The sequence below is a fragment of the Capricornis sumatraensis genome, chromosome 17 (genome assembly GCF_032405125.1).
Source record: "Capricornis sumatraensis isolate serow.1 chromosome 17, serow.2, whole genome shotgun sequence".
NCBI classification, from domain to species: domain Eukaryota; kingdom Metazoa; phylum Chordata; class Mammalia; order Artiodactyla; family Bovidae; genus Capricornis; species Capricornis sumatraensis.
Window position 1 is genome coordinate 12,191,853 of NC_091085.1, and position 18,333 is coordinate 12,210,185.

Sequence of the window (18,333 nt, forward strand, 5' to 3'; positions counted from 1 at the left end):
AAAAGTTCATTCCAATCCCAAAGAAGGGCAATACAAAAGAATGTTCAAACTACCACACAGTTGCACTTATTTCACACTCTAGCAAGGTAATGCTCAAAATCCTTCAAGCTAGACTTTAACAGTATGTGAACTGGAACTTCTGGATGTAAAAGCTGGATTTAGAAAAGGCAGAGGAACCGGAAGCCAAATTACCAACATCCACTGGATCATAGAGAAAGCAAGGGAATTTCAGAAAAACAACTATTTCTCTTTCATTGACTATGCTAGAAGTCTTTGACAGTGTGGATCACAACAAACTGGAAAATTCTTAAACAGATGAGAATACCAGACCACCTTACCTGTTTCCTGAGAAACCTGCATGCAGGACAAGAAGCAACAGTTAGAACCTTACATGGAAAAATGAACTGGTTTAAAATTGGGCGGGAAGTATGACAAGGCTGTATACTGTCACCCTGATTATTTAACTTATATGCAGAGTACATTATGTTAAATGCCAGACTGGAATGAATCACAAGCTGGAATCAAGACTGTGAGGAGAAATATCAACAACCTCAGATATGCAGATGGTACGACTCTAATGACAGACAATGAAGAGGAACTCAAGAGCCTCTTGATGAGGGTAAAAGAAGAGAGTGAAAAACCTGGCTTAAAACTCAAAACTCAAAAAAGCAGACACATCACTTTGCCAACAAAGGTCCATATAGTCAAAGCTATGGTTTTTCCAGTGGTCATGTATAGATGTGTGAGCTGGACATAAAGAAGGCTGAGCGCTGAAGAACTGTTGCTTCCGAATTGTGCTGGAAAAGACTCTTGAGAGTCCCGTGGACAGCAAGGAGACCAAACCAGGTTAATCCTAAAGAAAATCAACCCTGAATATTCACTGGAAGGGCTGATTCTGAAACTGAAGCTCCAATACTTTGGCCACCTGATGTGAACAGCCAACTCAGAGGAAAAGACCCTGATACTGTGAAAGATTGAGGGCAGAAAGAGAAGGGGGCAACAGAGGATGAGACGGTTAGATGGCATCACTGACTCAACGGACATGAGTTTGAGCAAGCTCCAGGAGATAGTGGAGGACAGGGAAGGCTGGCGTGCTGCAGTTTATGGGGGTTGCAAAGAGCTGGACACACCGTGGCAACTGAACAACAATAAGAACATATTCTAAATTTTAAACATGAGAAAATCATGTTCATGCCTCAAAACAAGGACACTTAACTACAACTTTCCAGTAAATGCTTAACAAATCTGAGTATGACAGAATGATTATCTTTTTAACACACTGATTAACTATGTAGCTTGTTTTAAAAAGTGTTTTATAAGGTCAATTCAAAGAGGCATAAATTACTGCCATTATCACAAAACATATTTTTTATTCCAATCTGAGGGACTACAATGGATCTATAAGCAAGTGAAACTGACTGGCATTTTCATGTTCATGTACAACAGGTTACAATGCCAGCTGACTTTGATTATTGTATATACTATTCTGTTTAAGGGGGAAAGGATAAAACCAAATGTCAGCTAAATAATTTCACTGAAAACCTTCAAACATCTTAATTGTAAAAGTCTTTTTTTTTTTAATTCTATGTTGACATTTAAATTTGGAAATTGGTGACTTGTTGGAAAATGCTGTCACACAAAGTGTGCCTTGTGTCTTCAAAGGTTCATAATCTTAGGCAATTGGTCAACCTTCTCCAATTCAAAGTTATTCAAGTTATTCAAAGTTATTCAAAGCCTAGAGAACACCACCACAATGCTATGCAATGACTACTGAGATACTGATGCACGTGTTGCTTTTCAATATCTTTATTTTTGTGAACATAAGAATGAAGGGTGAAAAAAACCATGTCAGTAGAGAGCCCACTCATTTTGTAGAAGATAGTATACTGGGTTATGCTAAATGCCTATTTCTAGGATCCATTTAGCAAGGAATATATTTTAAAATATAAGTTGTTTCTCACTAAGATATCGGCCATTAGTATAATAAAATATAGAATACTGCAAGAGGGCTAAGGAGTACAAAGGCATGGAGATATTTCTCTCAACTTGTGAAATTATTAATACAGTATTAAAAGATGCTTGGAAGAAAGATCCTTGGAAGAAAAGCTATGACACTAGGTCTGTATAGTCAAAGCTCTGGTTTTTCCAGTAGTCGTGTATGGATGTGAGAGTTGGACTATAAAGAAAGCTGAGCGCTGAAGAACTGATGCTTTTGAACTGGAGGAAAAAAAGCACCGGAGAAGACTCTTGAGAGTCCCTTGGACTGCAAGGAGATCCAACCAGTCCACCCTAAGGGAAATCAACCCTGAATATTCATTGGAAGGACTGATGCTGAAGCTCCAATACTTTGGCCACCTGATGCAAAGAACTGACTCATTGGAAAAGACCCTGATGCTGGGAAAGATTGAAGGCAAGAGAAGGGGATGGCAGAGGATGAGCTGGCTGGATGGCATCACCGACTTGACAGACGTGAGTCTGGGCAAGCTCCAGGAGTCAGTGATGAACAGGGAGGCCTGGCGTGCTACAGTCCATGGGGTTGCAGAGTTGGACACAACTGAACAACTGAACTGAACTGAATGCAGTATTAAAATTAAAATACCTCACTGAACACCCAACTATTGCTACTTTAACTAGAGCTCTGTCAAGAAAACAATTATTTTTACATCCACATGATTTTACTTTCTTTCACTTGTGTAAAAATGAAAAAAAAATACCTAAAAAGGGTATTATAGGCAAGAGTATTTAAAAAGGAAGTATTTTTCTTTATATTAAAAAAGAAAAAAAACACATACATGGGATGTATGCAGAAAAGAGCTAACATACGAGGTCTAACTATTTACTGTTGAAAAGACCAGTTTACAAAAGATTGGCCCTCAAATGGCATCTGAGAACTTTAATTTCAGAGTGATTCTTGCCATTCCCGGAATTTTGTAAGACTTGCTCACTATGCCTAAACTGTTTATTCACACAGTGTGGTTTATGCTTTCCTTCTGGGAGCCTGGAGTCCGGCACATGCTAGGCAGAGGGTGCCTATGTGACCAGTCTCCAGTAAGAACCCTAGGCACTCAGTTACCTTCCTTGGGTAGCGACATTTCACATCTGCTGCCACAGGTCTGCTGGGAGAGTTAAGCATGTCCTTTGTGACTGGGCTGGGAAAGGACCCCAGTCTTCACCGCAGGTGCCCTTTGCGTTTGCCGACTGTGCTTGGCACACCTCTGCTACAATCACAGTCTGAATTATGACTATACACTGAGTCCTGTTAGTCCTCTTTGAAAATTACTTTATTGGAGGGTGCTCTTGGGAGACCTCTGACACAGCATATATAGTGAGAAAAATAAAAGTTTCATTTTCTAATTGCTTTGAAATAAGAAATACGTATTTATACAAATCAATATTGACATAAATTTTGTGGTTACCACTAAAATAATTTAAATCTGCATTCTTGATATAATTTTTGAGTTTTTATTTCGGTATTTTAAAACCAATTTTCAAGTAGTACTCAGTGAAATTATTATGCACACTGATCTGTTTATATAAAAACAACTATTAAAACAATTCCTAAATTTAAAAAAAAAGGATTATGTTTATAATCAGTGTTTTATCATGAAATCAAAGTTCTTAACTCTAATAAAGGTAGCATTTGGTGACCTTCTCCCATGTTCTACCCTACTCATCTTTAAAAATAATGGGTTCCTTACCTTGAAATGCTCCTGCTTCAATAACCCCTTCTTTGGTACTGTCAAAGCCATGAGATGTGATTTGCGTTTCTGAGAGACCAAGTCCAGCTGGTAATGAACGCTTCAAATCCTTAGCAACATATGAATAAAAGAGAAAATCTTGTAAAACATCTCCCATCACATAGCAGTCCAGCATAATTATGTCCTGTTAATCACAGGGTGGACTAGTTTTCTCTCTACTATGTAGTATTCCCTTCTGCTGTCATGGCGGTGCCAGATGATGTATACCTGCAGCAAACCAAGCAAGGTTTGCTATAAGAGATACAGTGTATACCAAATACAAAATACTTTCACTAGTTTAGACTTAAGCATCAGACATATTAAAATTCAAAGTCAAATTCTGAATCTTCTGATACATAAGGAAAATCATTTCAAGAATTAAGATGACTAAAAAGTCATGTCTAATATTAAAAAGCTCACTGATGTTTAATATCATCTTGATGAGCCTTTGGTGATGTTTCACATAAATCATTCACTTGCAATATTAAGTTTCCCTTTGATTTGCAGGTTAGCTAGGTACACAGGGCTTCAATCAGTGTGAGGGAAAGAAAATTTCTTGTGATTTAGATTTATTTTAAACTACTGATATTTGCCAACCTAACTGCAATTTAGCTTGTAACTGTAATATATACAATATTTGACATTCAGTCTTACAGTAAAAGAAAAGAGAGAACGCCACGAAACACAGATTTCCAACTAAAAGTTCTTTCTTGCCTCTGGCTTGGATATGAGGAATTACTCAATTTTCATAATCAGTCTATGACGACCCTGTTGGTTCTTCTTCACAAAAAGATGTCTTTGAAATTCTGCCTTAAGGCCCTATTCCACCACATACAATGTACAGCTATAATCTGAAACTCCAGCAACCTTCACACAGGAACTTCTTTTCTGATTATCCATCTTTATTTTTCTCATAGTGATTATCACTAACATATTCAATAAATATTTGTTGGACAAATAAGTAAATGAATTTGTTAAATTAAGAGACAACACATATAGATTTAAGAAGCTGCAGGCTTCTCTGGTGGCTCAACGTAAGGAATCCACCTGCCAACACAGAAGACACAGGCTTGACCGCTGATTTGGGAAGATCCCACTTGCTGCAGAGCAACTAGGCCCATGTGCCACAGCTACTGAGCCTGTGCGCTCAAGCCTGGGAGCCACGACCACTGACGTCTGCAGGCCCCGGAGCCTGTGCTGCACAACGAGAGAAGCCACCGCAGTGACGAGGCCATGCGCCACAACAAGCCAAACGGCTGCGCAGCAGCGAAGACCCAGCACATCCCCAAACCAACCAACAGAGTTGCTACAGCAACAAGCTCACTTCCAAAATTCATCGAGTATCTGCTTATTCTTACTATGTTAGACTTGCTGGGCAAAGAAAAAGATAACATAAGGGAGAGACAAGATATACAAACATTAATATAAAAGTTGAACTTGGTGCCACAGTAAAGACATATCAGAGGAATTTGGAATAGGGGCTAAGTCCAGGAGAACCGAACAGGAAAAGAAAAAGTACTTCTTGAACTCTGAAATATAGAGGATTTATTTATTCATTCAATCAGCATCTACTGAGCACCAAGTTCACGAGAGCCACTGCTCTAGACGCTACACAGGGAGCGCTGCAGGAAACGGACCCCCTCTGTCCAGCAGACGCACCTGAGGCGTGATGGAAGGGGGGGACTGACAGTAGATAAACGTCTCAGGGACAATGCACGACTGGAAAACAAAGGAGACCCTTGAAAAGCACCGGCTTGAAATGTGTCCCCTTATATGCATTTTTTTTTTCAATAAATATGCTTGTACTGCAGTACTACAAGATCCAAGGTGGTTGACTCCTCAGAGGCTGAACTGTGGATACAGAGAACCAAAGGAAAAGTTATACAAAAATTTGACTGTAGGTAGGATGGACACCCAACCCACAGTTCAAGCATAAACTGCAGTAAGTAGTAAGTTTAATTTTTTAAGGCAGGGTAAGAGGGATACATCACTTCATGGGAAACAGATGGGGAAACAGTGGAAATAGTGGCAGACTTTATTTTTTGGGGCTCCAAAATCACTGCAGATGGTGACTGTAGCCATGAAATTAAAAGACGCTTACTCCTTGGAAGAAAAGTTATGACCAACCTAGACAGCATATTCAAAAGCAGAGACATTACTTTGCCAACTAAGGTCCGTCTAGTCAAGGCTATGGTTTTTCCTGTGGTCATGTATGGATGTGAGAGTTGGACTGTGAAGAAAGGTGAGCACCGAAGAACTGATGTTTTTGAACTGTGGTGTTGGAGAAGACTCTTGAGAGTCCCTTGGACTGCAAGGAGATCCAACCAGTCCATTCTGAAGGAGATCAGCCCTGGGATTTCTTGGGAAGGACTGATGCTAAAGCTGAAACTCCAGTACTTTGGCCACCTCATGCGAAGAGTTGACTCACTGGAAAAGACCCTGATGCCAGGAGGGATTGGGGGCAGGAGGAGAAGGGGACGACAGAGGATGAGATGGCTGGATGGCATCACGGACTCGATGGGTGTGAGTCTGAGTGAACTCCGGGAGTTGGTAATGGACAGGGTGGCCTGGCGTGCTGCGATTCATGGGGTCGCAAAGAGTCGGACACGACTGAGTGACTGAACTGAACTGAAGAGGGATACGGAGTGACAAGCAAAGGGTGCTATTTTGGATGGGATATTCAGGGAAGGTCTAGCTGAAGAGGTAAAATGTGTGCAGAATTCTGAACAAAATGAGGGACTGAGCCATATGGCTCATGTGGGGAAAGAGCAGTGATGTAAATGGTCATAATGATGCTGTTTCTTGACTGAATGATAGACACACAGTATCCACCGTACTGTGAATTCACTTCACTGTTATAAAGTTTACCGTTTTAAAGTATGTAATTCTGTGGGGTTTGTATATTTACAGGTTGTGCAGACATCATCACTGTCTAATCATCTTCATCACCCCCAAAAGAAACTGCGCCCATTAGAGGTCACTTCCCACTCCCACCTTTCCCCAGCCCCTCACCAGCACTAACGCGCTTTCAGCATACTGCTTACTCCAGTCATTATTGTTGCTGTTCAGTCATGGCCAACTCCTTGCGACCCCATGGACCGCAGCACACTAGGCTTCCCTGTCCATCACCAACTCCCGGAGCTTACTCAAATTCATGTCCATTGAGTCGGTGATGCCATCCAACCGTCTCATCCTCTGTCGTCCCCTTCTCCTGCCTTCAATCTTTCCCAGCATCAGGGTCTTTACCAATGAGTCAGCTCTTCGCATCAGGTGGCCAAAGTATTAGAGCTTCAGCATCAGTTCTTCCAATGAATATTCAGGGTTGATTTCTTTAGGAATAAGTGGTTTCATATTCTTGCTGTTCAAGGAACTCTCGAGTCTTCTGCAGCACCACGATTTGAAAGCATCAATTCTTCAGTGCTCAGCCTTCTTTACAGTCTATCTCTCACATCCATACATGACTACTGGAAAAACCACAGCTTTGACCATACAGACCTTTGTGGGCAATGTGATGTCTCTGCTTTTTAATAGGCTGTCTAGGTTTGTCATAGCTTTTCTTCCAAGGAGCAAGTGTCTTTTAATTTCACGGCTGCAGTCACCATCTGCAGTGATTTTGGAGCCCAAGAAAATAAAGTCTGTCACTGTTTCCCCATCTATTTGCCAGGAAGTGATGGGACTGGATGCCATGATCTTCGTTTTTTGAATGCTGAAGTTTCAAGCCAGTTTTGGACATCATTCTATGTTCCTGGCTAGGTCAGATAGTAACTCTAAGTTTAACTTTTCAAGGAACTGACAGAACTGTCTTCTGAAAGGGCTGTACCATTTCACATTCCCAAAAGAAATGTACGAAGGTTCTAATTTCTCCACATCTTCATCAGTGCTTGTCATTCTCTGTCTTTTTGGCTACAGCCAACTAGGCAGGTGTGAAGCAGTATCTTACTGAAGTGATGACTTACAGCTCCCTGATGACTAATGATGTTGACTACCTTTACATGTGCTTATCTGTGTTTGAATGTGTTCCCTGGGGAAACGTCTAGTCAAATCTATTGCCCCGTTTTTAATTGGGGCATCTATCATTCCACTGATAAGGATAAAAATCACTTACTAGTCATATGACTTATATTTTATCCCCACTTTCTTGGCTGTTCACTTTCTTCATGGTGTTCTTTGAAGCACAAAGGTTTTAAATTTTGATAAAGTCTGATTTACCTATCCATTCTTTTGTTGCTTATGATTTTGGCATCATATTTAAGAAACTAAAGTGCCTAATCCAAGGTTATAAAGATTCACCACTAAGTTTTTCTTCTAAGAGTTTTATAGTTTTAGCTCTTACATTTGAATCATAGATCCATTTTCAGTTAATTTCTAACTATGGTGAGGGCGATGGTGTGTGGTCTGCATTCAACTTCATTTTTCACATGTGGATATCCAGTTGTCCCGGAACCAACTGTTGAAGACTATTCTTTCCACGGGCTTCCCAGGTGCCGCTAGTGGTAAGGAACCCACCTGCTGATTCAGGACATGTAAGAGATGCAGGTTCAATCCCTGGGTCAGGAAGATGCCCTGGAGGAGGGTACGGCAACCCACTCTACGGCTCCTGCCTGGAGAGTCTCATGGACAGAGGAGCCTGAAGAACCACAGTCCATGGGGTCACAAAGAGTCAGACACAACTGAAGTGACTCAGCATACACGCATTCTTTCCACACTGAAAACTGCCTTGGCACCCCTGCTGAAACTCAACTGACCATACATGTAGGGTCTATTTCTCTACCCTCAATTCTCTTACAGTGATCTGTATGTCATCCTTAAGTCAGTACCGTATTGTTCCAATTACTGTAGCTTTGTGGTAGTAAGTTTTGAAATCACAAGTAATGAGCCCTACAACTCTGCTCTTCAATTCTCTGGGCATTCTGTACCCTTTGTGTTTACATCTGATCAGTTTGTCAATTTCTACAAAAAAAAAAAAAAAAGCCAGTTGTGATTCTGATAGAGATTGTGCTGAATCTGATCAATTTGGGGAGATTCCTATCTGATCCCTGAACGTGAGATGCCCTTCCATTTATTTAGATCCTTTTTAACGTCCCTCCACGATGTTCTGTAGTTTTTAGGAAGATCTCACAGGCCACAGGGCATCTTGGCCTGCCTGCCCAAGAGCCCACGCTTCTCCAGAGCTCGGGAAGAGGCTACCACCGTGACAAGCCCCATGTGCTGCAGCTGGAGAGAGGAGCCCCACTCACTGCAGTGAGAGAAAGCCTATGCCCAGGAACCAAGTCCCAGCAGCAGTCACAAAGATAAAAAGCAAAATTAAAAAAACGTACAATAATTAGGGCAAGATACCCAGTACATATTTTTTGGCACTCAGTTGAAGTTAGCCATCGCACTCCTCTGTTGAATACATGTTTACAACTAATCAGTGCTATCAGTAATAATCACAATAGCAAACGTTTCTCAAGAACTTACTATGTGTCAGGGACTGTTCTAAGCACTTTATATACAGTCAGTCCTCACTCTGCATGACAGGGCAAGATCAAGGTTGTAAAATTAAACAAGCAGGTCGAAACCATGCAAAGTGGTTAATGGGAAAAACCGATCATTCCATGAACTTCAAAAATTCATCTCAAAACTTTAAAGATTCTTTTCTCGCTTATGTTTTTAAGTGAGCTTTCACTAAGTTCCTCTGGCTCAAATCTAGAGCTCCTCCAACAGTACCAACAGACCTATGGGTCAGCTATTTCCTCTACAACTCGTTTAGGTCTAATCTGAATTTCACTCCTTCCACTGTTACTCTTTTTCACTTCTTTGCTGCACTTGTATTTTCGTTCACCTATGTCCTTTTGCTTATCCACTTCTGTAAAATATCACATGGGTTTATGAGCAAGATACAAGGTGATAACACAGCCACATGATTTCCTATCTGTGTGAAATGAATAGCAAATACAGTGACCATCACCAAAAGATTTTGAAAGTGACATGATTACACAGCAATCATGATGTGTGCTGGTATTCACATGGGCATTTTAGTCTGTTTGTACTTTATACTACTGCTGCTGCTGCGGCTAAGGCGCTTCAGTCGTGTCCGACTGTGTGACCCCACAGACGGCAGTCCACCAGGCTCCCCTGTCCCTGGAATTCTCCAGGCAAGAACACTGGAGTGGAGTGCCACTGCCTTTTCCGTGTACTTTACACAATTACACTTAATACAATGTGGTGACAGCAATCTGAGCTGTGGTGTTGGGGACAGGCATTATTTAATTAAACCACAGCAACCAAAATTAGAAGAAGGCAATGGCACCCCACTCCAGTACTCTTGCCTGGAAAATCCCATGGACAGAGGAGCCTGGTGGGCTGCAGTCCATGTGGTCGCTAAGAGTCAGACACAACTGAGCGACGTCACTTTCACTTTTCATTTTCATGCGTTAGAAGGAAATGGCAACCCACTCCAGTGTTCTTGCCTGGAGAATCCCAGGGACGGGGGAGCCTGGTGGGCTGCCGTCTATGGGGTTGGAAAGAGTCGGACACAAATGAAGTGACTTAGCAACAGCAGCAGCAACCAAAATTAATACATTTGGAACTATACAAGGAAGAACTGCCTAAAATAACCTCATTTAGTAGTAGTATCACTACTATTTTACAAATGGGAAAAAGGCCACACAGAAATAGGACTAAGCATCAAAAAACAATAGTAATTAATCTATCATAAATGTAAATAGCTACTAGCAATTTATTTGAGACTCGGAATTTATTTTACCTAGTATGTTTTCTTTAAACAATTTAGTTAAGAAATAGCTTTTAAAACTCAATATTTCAGAATCTGCTCAAGTTTAAACATACTAATGCAAATACATTCTCCACCTGTAATTTCCTACTGGTACAAAACAGACAACATCTGTCATTCTGTTTCACTTATATTCTAGTGCCACTTAACATCTCTTGTTGCAGGACATCTTTTTCATCTGTGCAGTGTTTTGGGGGAGCACTTCGAATTAAAACCACTCTTTACCCTCGCTTTTACTTACTTCCTATTTTAAAACCAAATCTCTGAGTCGGTTCATTTTGCTGAATAAATCATCCTTACCTTCCCAGTTTGTTTTTTAATATACTAATGTACTAAATTAATGGTTTCTAGTTTTAAATATTAGTGATCCTTTTATTTGTATTTACATTAAAACCACATACTAAAAACCAGATAATCATCACTTACAAAATAAATAATATCAAACCACGAAGATATTTCTTAAACTTTGTGAATTTGGTTATTAAGGTTAATTATTTATAGAGTGGTTTCCCTAGATATTGCTTTGCTTCAAGTCTTGACAGCTTTTCAGCTCTCCATAAGTAAAAAAGTGTTGAAGACATCTCTCAAAATATGAGGGATAAAAAACTGTAAACAACATACAAAGGGGAAGAGAGGTCCAAGAGAGTTGTGTTTACTATATTCTTAGAATTTAACTGAAAGAACTCTACTCATTTGAATCATCTGTCCTGTCATAAAATAGTGTGCAAATTCCCAAAAAAGAGATGTAGTAGTTGGGAAGAGAGGAGACAGTAACAGGTTCAATAGTAAGTTTGATGTACACCGCTCACCCCCTAAGTTTTCAAGAAGTTACGGGATGCTTTCATTCTGTCATGCATGGTTTCTGGAAGAAACAACTGCTAGCTTTCTGAGGATATTACATTTCGCTCAAACCCCTCCCAATGGTCTCCCAAGAGTCCTTAACTCAACAAACAAAAAGTTCTTCCAGGAAAAGAGCCTCCTGTCCTTTATGTAAAACAGCTGTAACATCTGAAAGGCACTATGGCTCCTTTGCTTAAATTGTTACTAACAGAAGGAGCCTAACCAAAGTGGTACGAATAGGTCCATTCAGAGTGTGTACAGAAATATCGTTCTGATAGCTGTCTGACTGTTCAAAGTTGCTCCAACACAAAACGATGTGCTCTATGAGAGAGGAATGCATGACTTGTGAGAAAACACTCAGTATTTTACAAGCTTGTTGAATGCTTTCTGTAACACACACATTCTCTAAGTAACATAATTTAGCCCCATAGTTCACAAGAACTTTAAAGTGTGTTTTTACGTAACTCTTAAATTTTTTAAATGTCTCACTGGTAAGGCTGTGACTACCTTAGTGACTTTTAAAGTAGCTGCTGCTGCATTTCCTTCTACAGTTTCCAGAACGTACTTGGGAGACAACGAGCCTATTTGCAACCAACAATGTAAGATCCCTACTTTGCATTTTTATATTGCTCACATTCAACTCAAGGCTGAAGACTTTGCAAAGTCATGCTTAACAACTGTACAATAAAACAGTATAAACCTGAAGTTAACTTCCTATTCAAGCTACTAGGATAATACTGTAATACTGGAGTATTTAATAGTTTTTAAAAATAAATCTTCAAACAATTAAAATATAATGCTTCTGTCAAAAAACGTCTCACGTATAGTTTCTTTTCAAAGGACATAAGTTAATACTTGTAGTTAAGCTTCCATAAAGCTGTGAAGGGGTGGCTCATTTTCAACCAAAATGACTTGTTTCCGTTTGCATATTTTAACAGAGGTGAGAGTAAGTATGAGGTTAAAAATGTAATCTTATAATTTAGCATAGTAATCTACTTTTGAACTAAAGTTAGTGCAAAATTAACAAGAAACCAAATGTTCGGCAAATCTGCTTTAAAATACACATCCTTAACAAGACGCACAGCACTACAGTGAAGCAGAACTAGAGATTTATTAATGAGAACTCCGCTTCTACTCAGAGAGAGGAGGAGAAAGCTTGAGAGGGAGGAACTGCTAGGCATGCACTGCATTGTAAGCACCAACCATCAGTACGGATTCTCCAAGCAGTCTATAAACTACAGACTCTTCCTTCCAGTTTCCTCACGCTGCATCTTCCAGGTTTTCCTCCTATCTGCAGCTTTAAAAATGGCTCGGGGTCCTTTACAGGCTCTAGTTTCTCTGCTGAGAGCAGAGTCCACAGTCTCACTCTCCTTCTTCCCGTGGTGACCCAGCTGAAACTCCCTTGTCTCTTGTCAGCCTTGAAACGGATTCCCTGAACAGGAGGCAGAAACAACTTTCAAAAGTGCAAATGCCACGAGGCCCTTCAAGGTTTTACAACATTCTAGGTAAAGTCTGAAGTCCTCCACTTTTAGGTAGGGTCAGAACCTCCACATGATTCTGAGGTTTTACAGAACCTTATTCCTACTTAGCTCTGCAGGTGCATTTTGCACACCTCTGCCCCCATACTCCCCACTGCAATAATGGTGAATTTTCAATTCTATGGTCTCCTACTGATGGGCCTATTTTTATCCTTCTTCATCTGGTTAGTTCATCCTTTAGATTTGGCTTGGAGAGCAATTCCCTAGCATTCATACCCTTTCTCTCACACCATGCTATACCAGGCTAAGAACATCACCTCTCATACGGCATCAACAGTATTTGTCTGTATTCTTTCTTCCTGAAGACAGCAGCTCCCTAAGACCATCTACCTTACTCCTTTCTGGCACTAATAGCAAGCAACCCTATGGACGGAGGAGCCTGGTGGGCTGCAGTCCACGGGGTCGCTAAGAGTCGGACACGACTGTGCGACTTCACTTTGACTTTTCACTTTCATGCACTGGAGAAGGAAATGGCAATCCACTCCAGTGTTCTTGCCTGGAGAATCCCAGGGACGGGGGGGACTGGTGGGCTGCCGTCCATGGGGTCACACAGAGTCGGACACGACTGATGTGACTTAGCAGCAGCAGCAGATATATAATACTAATACTTAATTTAATTTTCTCAATTTACACATCTCATTCTTCAAAACGGATAAAACCTTCCATAGCATTTATATAATTTCAAAAGAAACAGCTTGAAAATTCTGTGTTAAATATTTTATGAACTCTGGTAATTTAAAATCTCCTTTTGTTGTTTTGACAGTTAGCTACTTACAAGGAATGTCTGCCAGAAGCAACGCTGTGGTTCACCAGACTTCCCCACCCCCAACCCGGCTCTAAGCATACTACAGCATCCTTAGCCTCCTCGTGGTGCCCTCTCTGACAATTACACTGGGTCACAGCGGGCTATTCGCCAACATTCTGCTTATCAAGTGGGCAGAGGGAGGGGCAGCATGTTCTCAGCTCTCCATGGTAAACTACCAGTTCTCAAACTTTAGCTTGGGTAAGAAGCATCTGAGAAAACTACTAAAAACGCAGTTCTTAGCCACCTGCTGTAGTTCTTGCTAAGTTGGAGTGTGGAGCCCAGGAGTCAGAATTTCAAACAAGTAAGCCAGATGACTCTGCTGCAGGGAACCCTCTGTCTGCGTCCTGAGGAGCTCTGCCATAGGGAACCGCTTTCTGTCCTCGTGCAGCTCACTTCCACCCCTCACCGCCCTGTGGATGGCCCAAACTACTCCACTCCGTCACTTACCTTCTCAGCCAGTCCAGGGCGCTGGCACACCCAGGGTTTCTGTTCTATCCACAACTCCTACTATTATCCTGGGTGTTCCCAGCATTTTGCACGCTGCATTGGGCACACTTTCAGGGAATGATTCTATGTTCAATCTGCAATCCTTCCAAAGCGATATATAAGGCATCTAAGCTGAGTTTTCACAGCTCATCAAACATTCTACATGGTACATCCAGCATATAGTATGTTGCGTTTTTTAAAATATAAATTGTGAAATACTTGAAATAAAGTCTACTGCATAAGCCCGTCTACCTACACTCATGTAGAATGATGGGCTGTAGTAATAACAGTCTGTAAAGATGTATAAGTTTTCCCCCCTCAGTGTGTTTGTAGGAAGCGTAAAGTAGGTAGTTTGATCCAGATTTGGTGATATGTGGTTAGACAAGGGGCCAAAAAAGTGTAATGGCAGATAAAAAAATATACTCAACTAATACAATACACCCAACCTACACTTAGGTCTCAGCTACAACGCGCTTCATCTTCCACGCCCAGTTCTACTTACCCAACTGGGACTCCCAGGGCCACTCTTTGAACCTTGTCATTGCTTAGGAAGCAACACTTCTGGAATTTTAAACCTAACAACTTATTTTATGACCACAGTCTCCTCTCATATCTGTTAATTCTCGTGATCCAGACAGCAAATCTCCTGGCTTGCCAGCTTTCCCCATTTTATCAACACACACACAGATATATGCACACACAATCTCAATCTCACTTCTCTCTCCCTGCCCACTTCCCTCTCAGTCACTCAACAAACTTTTAACAAGAATTTAAAGCATCACTATCTTTTGACAGTTGACTGTCTGTTCTCTTGGCCCCACCCCAACCTCTGCGTCCAGACTATAGTCTCGATTAGAAGTAGTACTGAAGTTTGATAAGAAGGAAATCATGTACCAATTTGCAGCAAGAAAATTCCAAATTCATTCAAAAACTATTACTGTGGAAATATGTTTATGTAACTACATTCAAAACAATTTCTCCTAGATAGTGAAAGTTGTCCATGATAGCATTTGTTTATAAAGGCACAATCTAAAAATTATAACTAAGATACACAGGGCTTCAGCCTTTCATTAAAAATTATGTTTATTCACAATTTTCTATTTCCCAAACAGGAATACAAATCCAGAGTTAATTTAATAGATGTATATATAATAAACACATTTTAAAATTTAATTTGTGGTAACAGTACTAAGAATATATTCTATACTTTAAAAAGAAAATATTAAAATGAATCTATATTTGCAAGGATTAAACAATCCTTGAAAAACATTTGCCATTCCTTTAAAAGTGTCCAAGATATACATCTGGTAAAAACTGGCCTTAGGGAAAAGCCCTCATCTAATGTGACTGAGCTACTAAATTTTTCAGGTAACGCAGAAACATTCATCACATGCTATTCAAACTCCAGGGTAGGATGAATGAGGTAGAAAATATGTTAGATTTAAGTCAAACTAAAACTCAACCTTTTATTGAAAAATCACTGTGATCCATAAGCTGTACAGCGTGCATATACTATCTCTGTCCTAAATGTAATTGCAAGCTCTTGGGAAAAGCAGATACATAAATGGACAGTTACATTATTAAGGTGAGGGGAGGAAATATGTTCAAACAGGCTCTTATAATTCCTATTCTTTCTCAAGTCTTTAGACTGCTATCCAAACTGATAAGTACAGGGGAATGGAGAAACAATTTAACAAAACAACAACAAAAAAAGAGTAAAAGAAAAATAACAATAAAAACTTTCAAAACAACAAAATGTCCAGCAGCAGCAATAGCGACCATGATGCATGCTGGGAAATTAAGGACACAGGATGTGTCCAGTCTAAAAGTCTATTTCTTCCTGTTGTTCCACAGAACTCTTGAAACTGTGTTTCTAGTTCTCATTCTAATACTTGTTCATTCGTTCACCAAACATCTAATGAAAGCCCGATTATCAATTACGTGTAGCACTGCTGCCAGGCCCTGGAGATAAGGCAATGAATGAACATGCCTGGAGACACTGTACTTATAGCCAATCACGTAAGCTTTTGGTATAGCTAGTCAATGTAGGCAATTCCATCATAACCTCAGGGCCCCTTTCCTCAGTTGTAAACTAAAGTAGTGAAATCCAGGGATCTTCGAGGTACTTCTATTGAATTAACATTCTGTGATTTAACTCAAAACTTGTAGACCAGGAATATTTAAGACATAGGAACCCAAGGGTCCACAGGCAGAATTCAAGTGATCCTAAACTCCTTGAAATTGAACACAAGATTTGGCAGTTTTGTATATACGTACGTTTTTCTAGAGACAAGGTCCATAGGTGGAAAAAGCTAAATTAGGAATTTTAGTTTTGGGCCTACCAGAGGAAAAGTTTTATTTTAGCTAAGGTAATTTTTCTAAATCTGCCAAATATAACTTAATTCATAAGAAGTTTCAATTTAACTCACAAGGAGCTAGTATTTGCTTCTTTAAACTCATGGTACAAATTGCACATTTCTAACCTAATATTCTGACCAGCACTGTAGGACTGTTGCTGAAATGACAGGACTGTTGCTGAAGCTCCAGTATTTTGGTCAAGTGATACAAATAGCTGACTCACTGGAAAAGTCCCTAATGCTGGGAAAGATGGAGGGCAGAAGGAGAAGAGGGCTTCAGAGGATGAGATGGCTGGATACCATCACTGATGCAATGGACATGAACTTGGGCAAACTTCAGGAGATGGTGAAGGAGAGGGAGGCCTGGTGCGCTGCAGTCCATGGGGGTCACAAAGAGTCAGACATGACTGGGTGACTGAACAATATAACAGAATAAATTATAAATAGCATGTAGCTTATAAGTAAAAGAATCATTTGTATTCTTTAGAGATTAAACTTTACACTACTCTTTAAAAAATACCAATTGCTTTTTATTTAGGAGAAAAAATAGTTTTGCTGTAATGAACTGCAATAATACTAAGATTATTATCCTGTTCTCTCTTCACATAGCTGTTGCCCCTCTAAGACAAGTAACAAACCTCGAAACATTAACAGGTGTTACGCTGCTACCAGGGAGTTTCTAGGGCAAATTCTCCCATTATACCCTCTATTTCAATGTGAATGCTGAGGTACAGTCCACCAGGGCCTCTCATAATAGGAGACTAAGAAGGGAAATCAAGTGAAAAAGCAATCAGTGGCAATAAGACACAGAGAGAACAGAAGCAGCTACTCACTCTCTCACTGCCTGGGCCACAGTGACACCGACTGGCCAGCCAAGTTATGGCAACTTAATAAGCCATCTTAACTTTTGGCTCAGATGGTAAAGAATCTGCCTGCAATTCAGAAGGCCCAGATTCGATCCTTGGGTCGGAAAGAGCCCCTGGAGGAGGGCATGGCTACCCACTCCAGTGTTCTTGCCTGGAGAATTCCACGGACAGAGGAGCCTGGCGGGCTACAGTCCATGGGGTCGTGGAGTCGGACACAACTGAGCAACTAACACGTTCATATCATTCATATATATATATATATATATGTATATATATATATATAAAATTTTGTATAAGACTTTATACTTTTAAAAGTGTAATATGCATTAAATAAAAGCCATTATATGATTTATTCAGTTATCAATTTTTAAAATTGAAGGATAGTTCATTTACCATGTTGTGAGTTATATAATTTTAGACATCAAGTATGTATAAAAGAAGATGTGTATTAGTAAAACACGCTTTTAAAACTAGAAAACTCTAGTTATGAGGTAGTTTTTTATACAATCTCTTTACTAGTCTATATAACGCTAAGCAATATTTAGTACATTACACCCACTTTCTCTATGAACTTTTATCTATTTGAAAACAGAAACATGAATTTAATGTTAAATACTGATAAAATTTCCCTTTTATTGCTCAGGAAAATAAAGGAGTGTGCCAAAATGTTGGTAAATATATGCCTAACAGATCTGGAGTGTAATTTGTTTAAAGGAGTCAAAAGATGCTATTGAAATACTATTTTCACTCAGTAAAAGGGATCATAGAGGTGATTTTTATTCTAAAATATTAAATATGTAAGAAACTCTCATGGTGTATTTTTTCTTTCATAAGAGCAGGTACAAAGAGAAACAAGCTTTATGATGTTGAGCTTCTTTACGGAGGTAAAGTGGGGTGTACTGGTTGACTGAATTGTTGCTTCCAAGGAG

The 18,333-nt window shown here is 40.0% G+C and overlaps 1 protein-coding gene across 3 annotated transcripts in view; it reads right to left on the reverse strand.

The window, feature by feature from the left end:
• ARFIP1 (ARF interacting protein 1) overlaps window positions 1-18,333 on the reverse strand; it is a 137,142-nt gene that overhangs the window by 63,099 nt on the left and 55,710 nt on the right. For all 3 annotated transcript variants that reach the window (XM_068989588.1, XM_068989589.1, XM_068989587.1), the window contains exon 3: window positions 3,699-3,807. In XM_068989588.1, coding sequence (XP_068845689.1) covers window positions 3,699-3,807 — 109 coding nt within the window. The remainder of the gene's footprint in view (window positions 1-3,698; window positions 3,808-18,333) is intronic.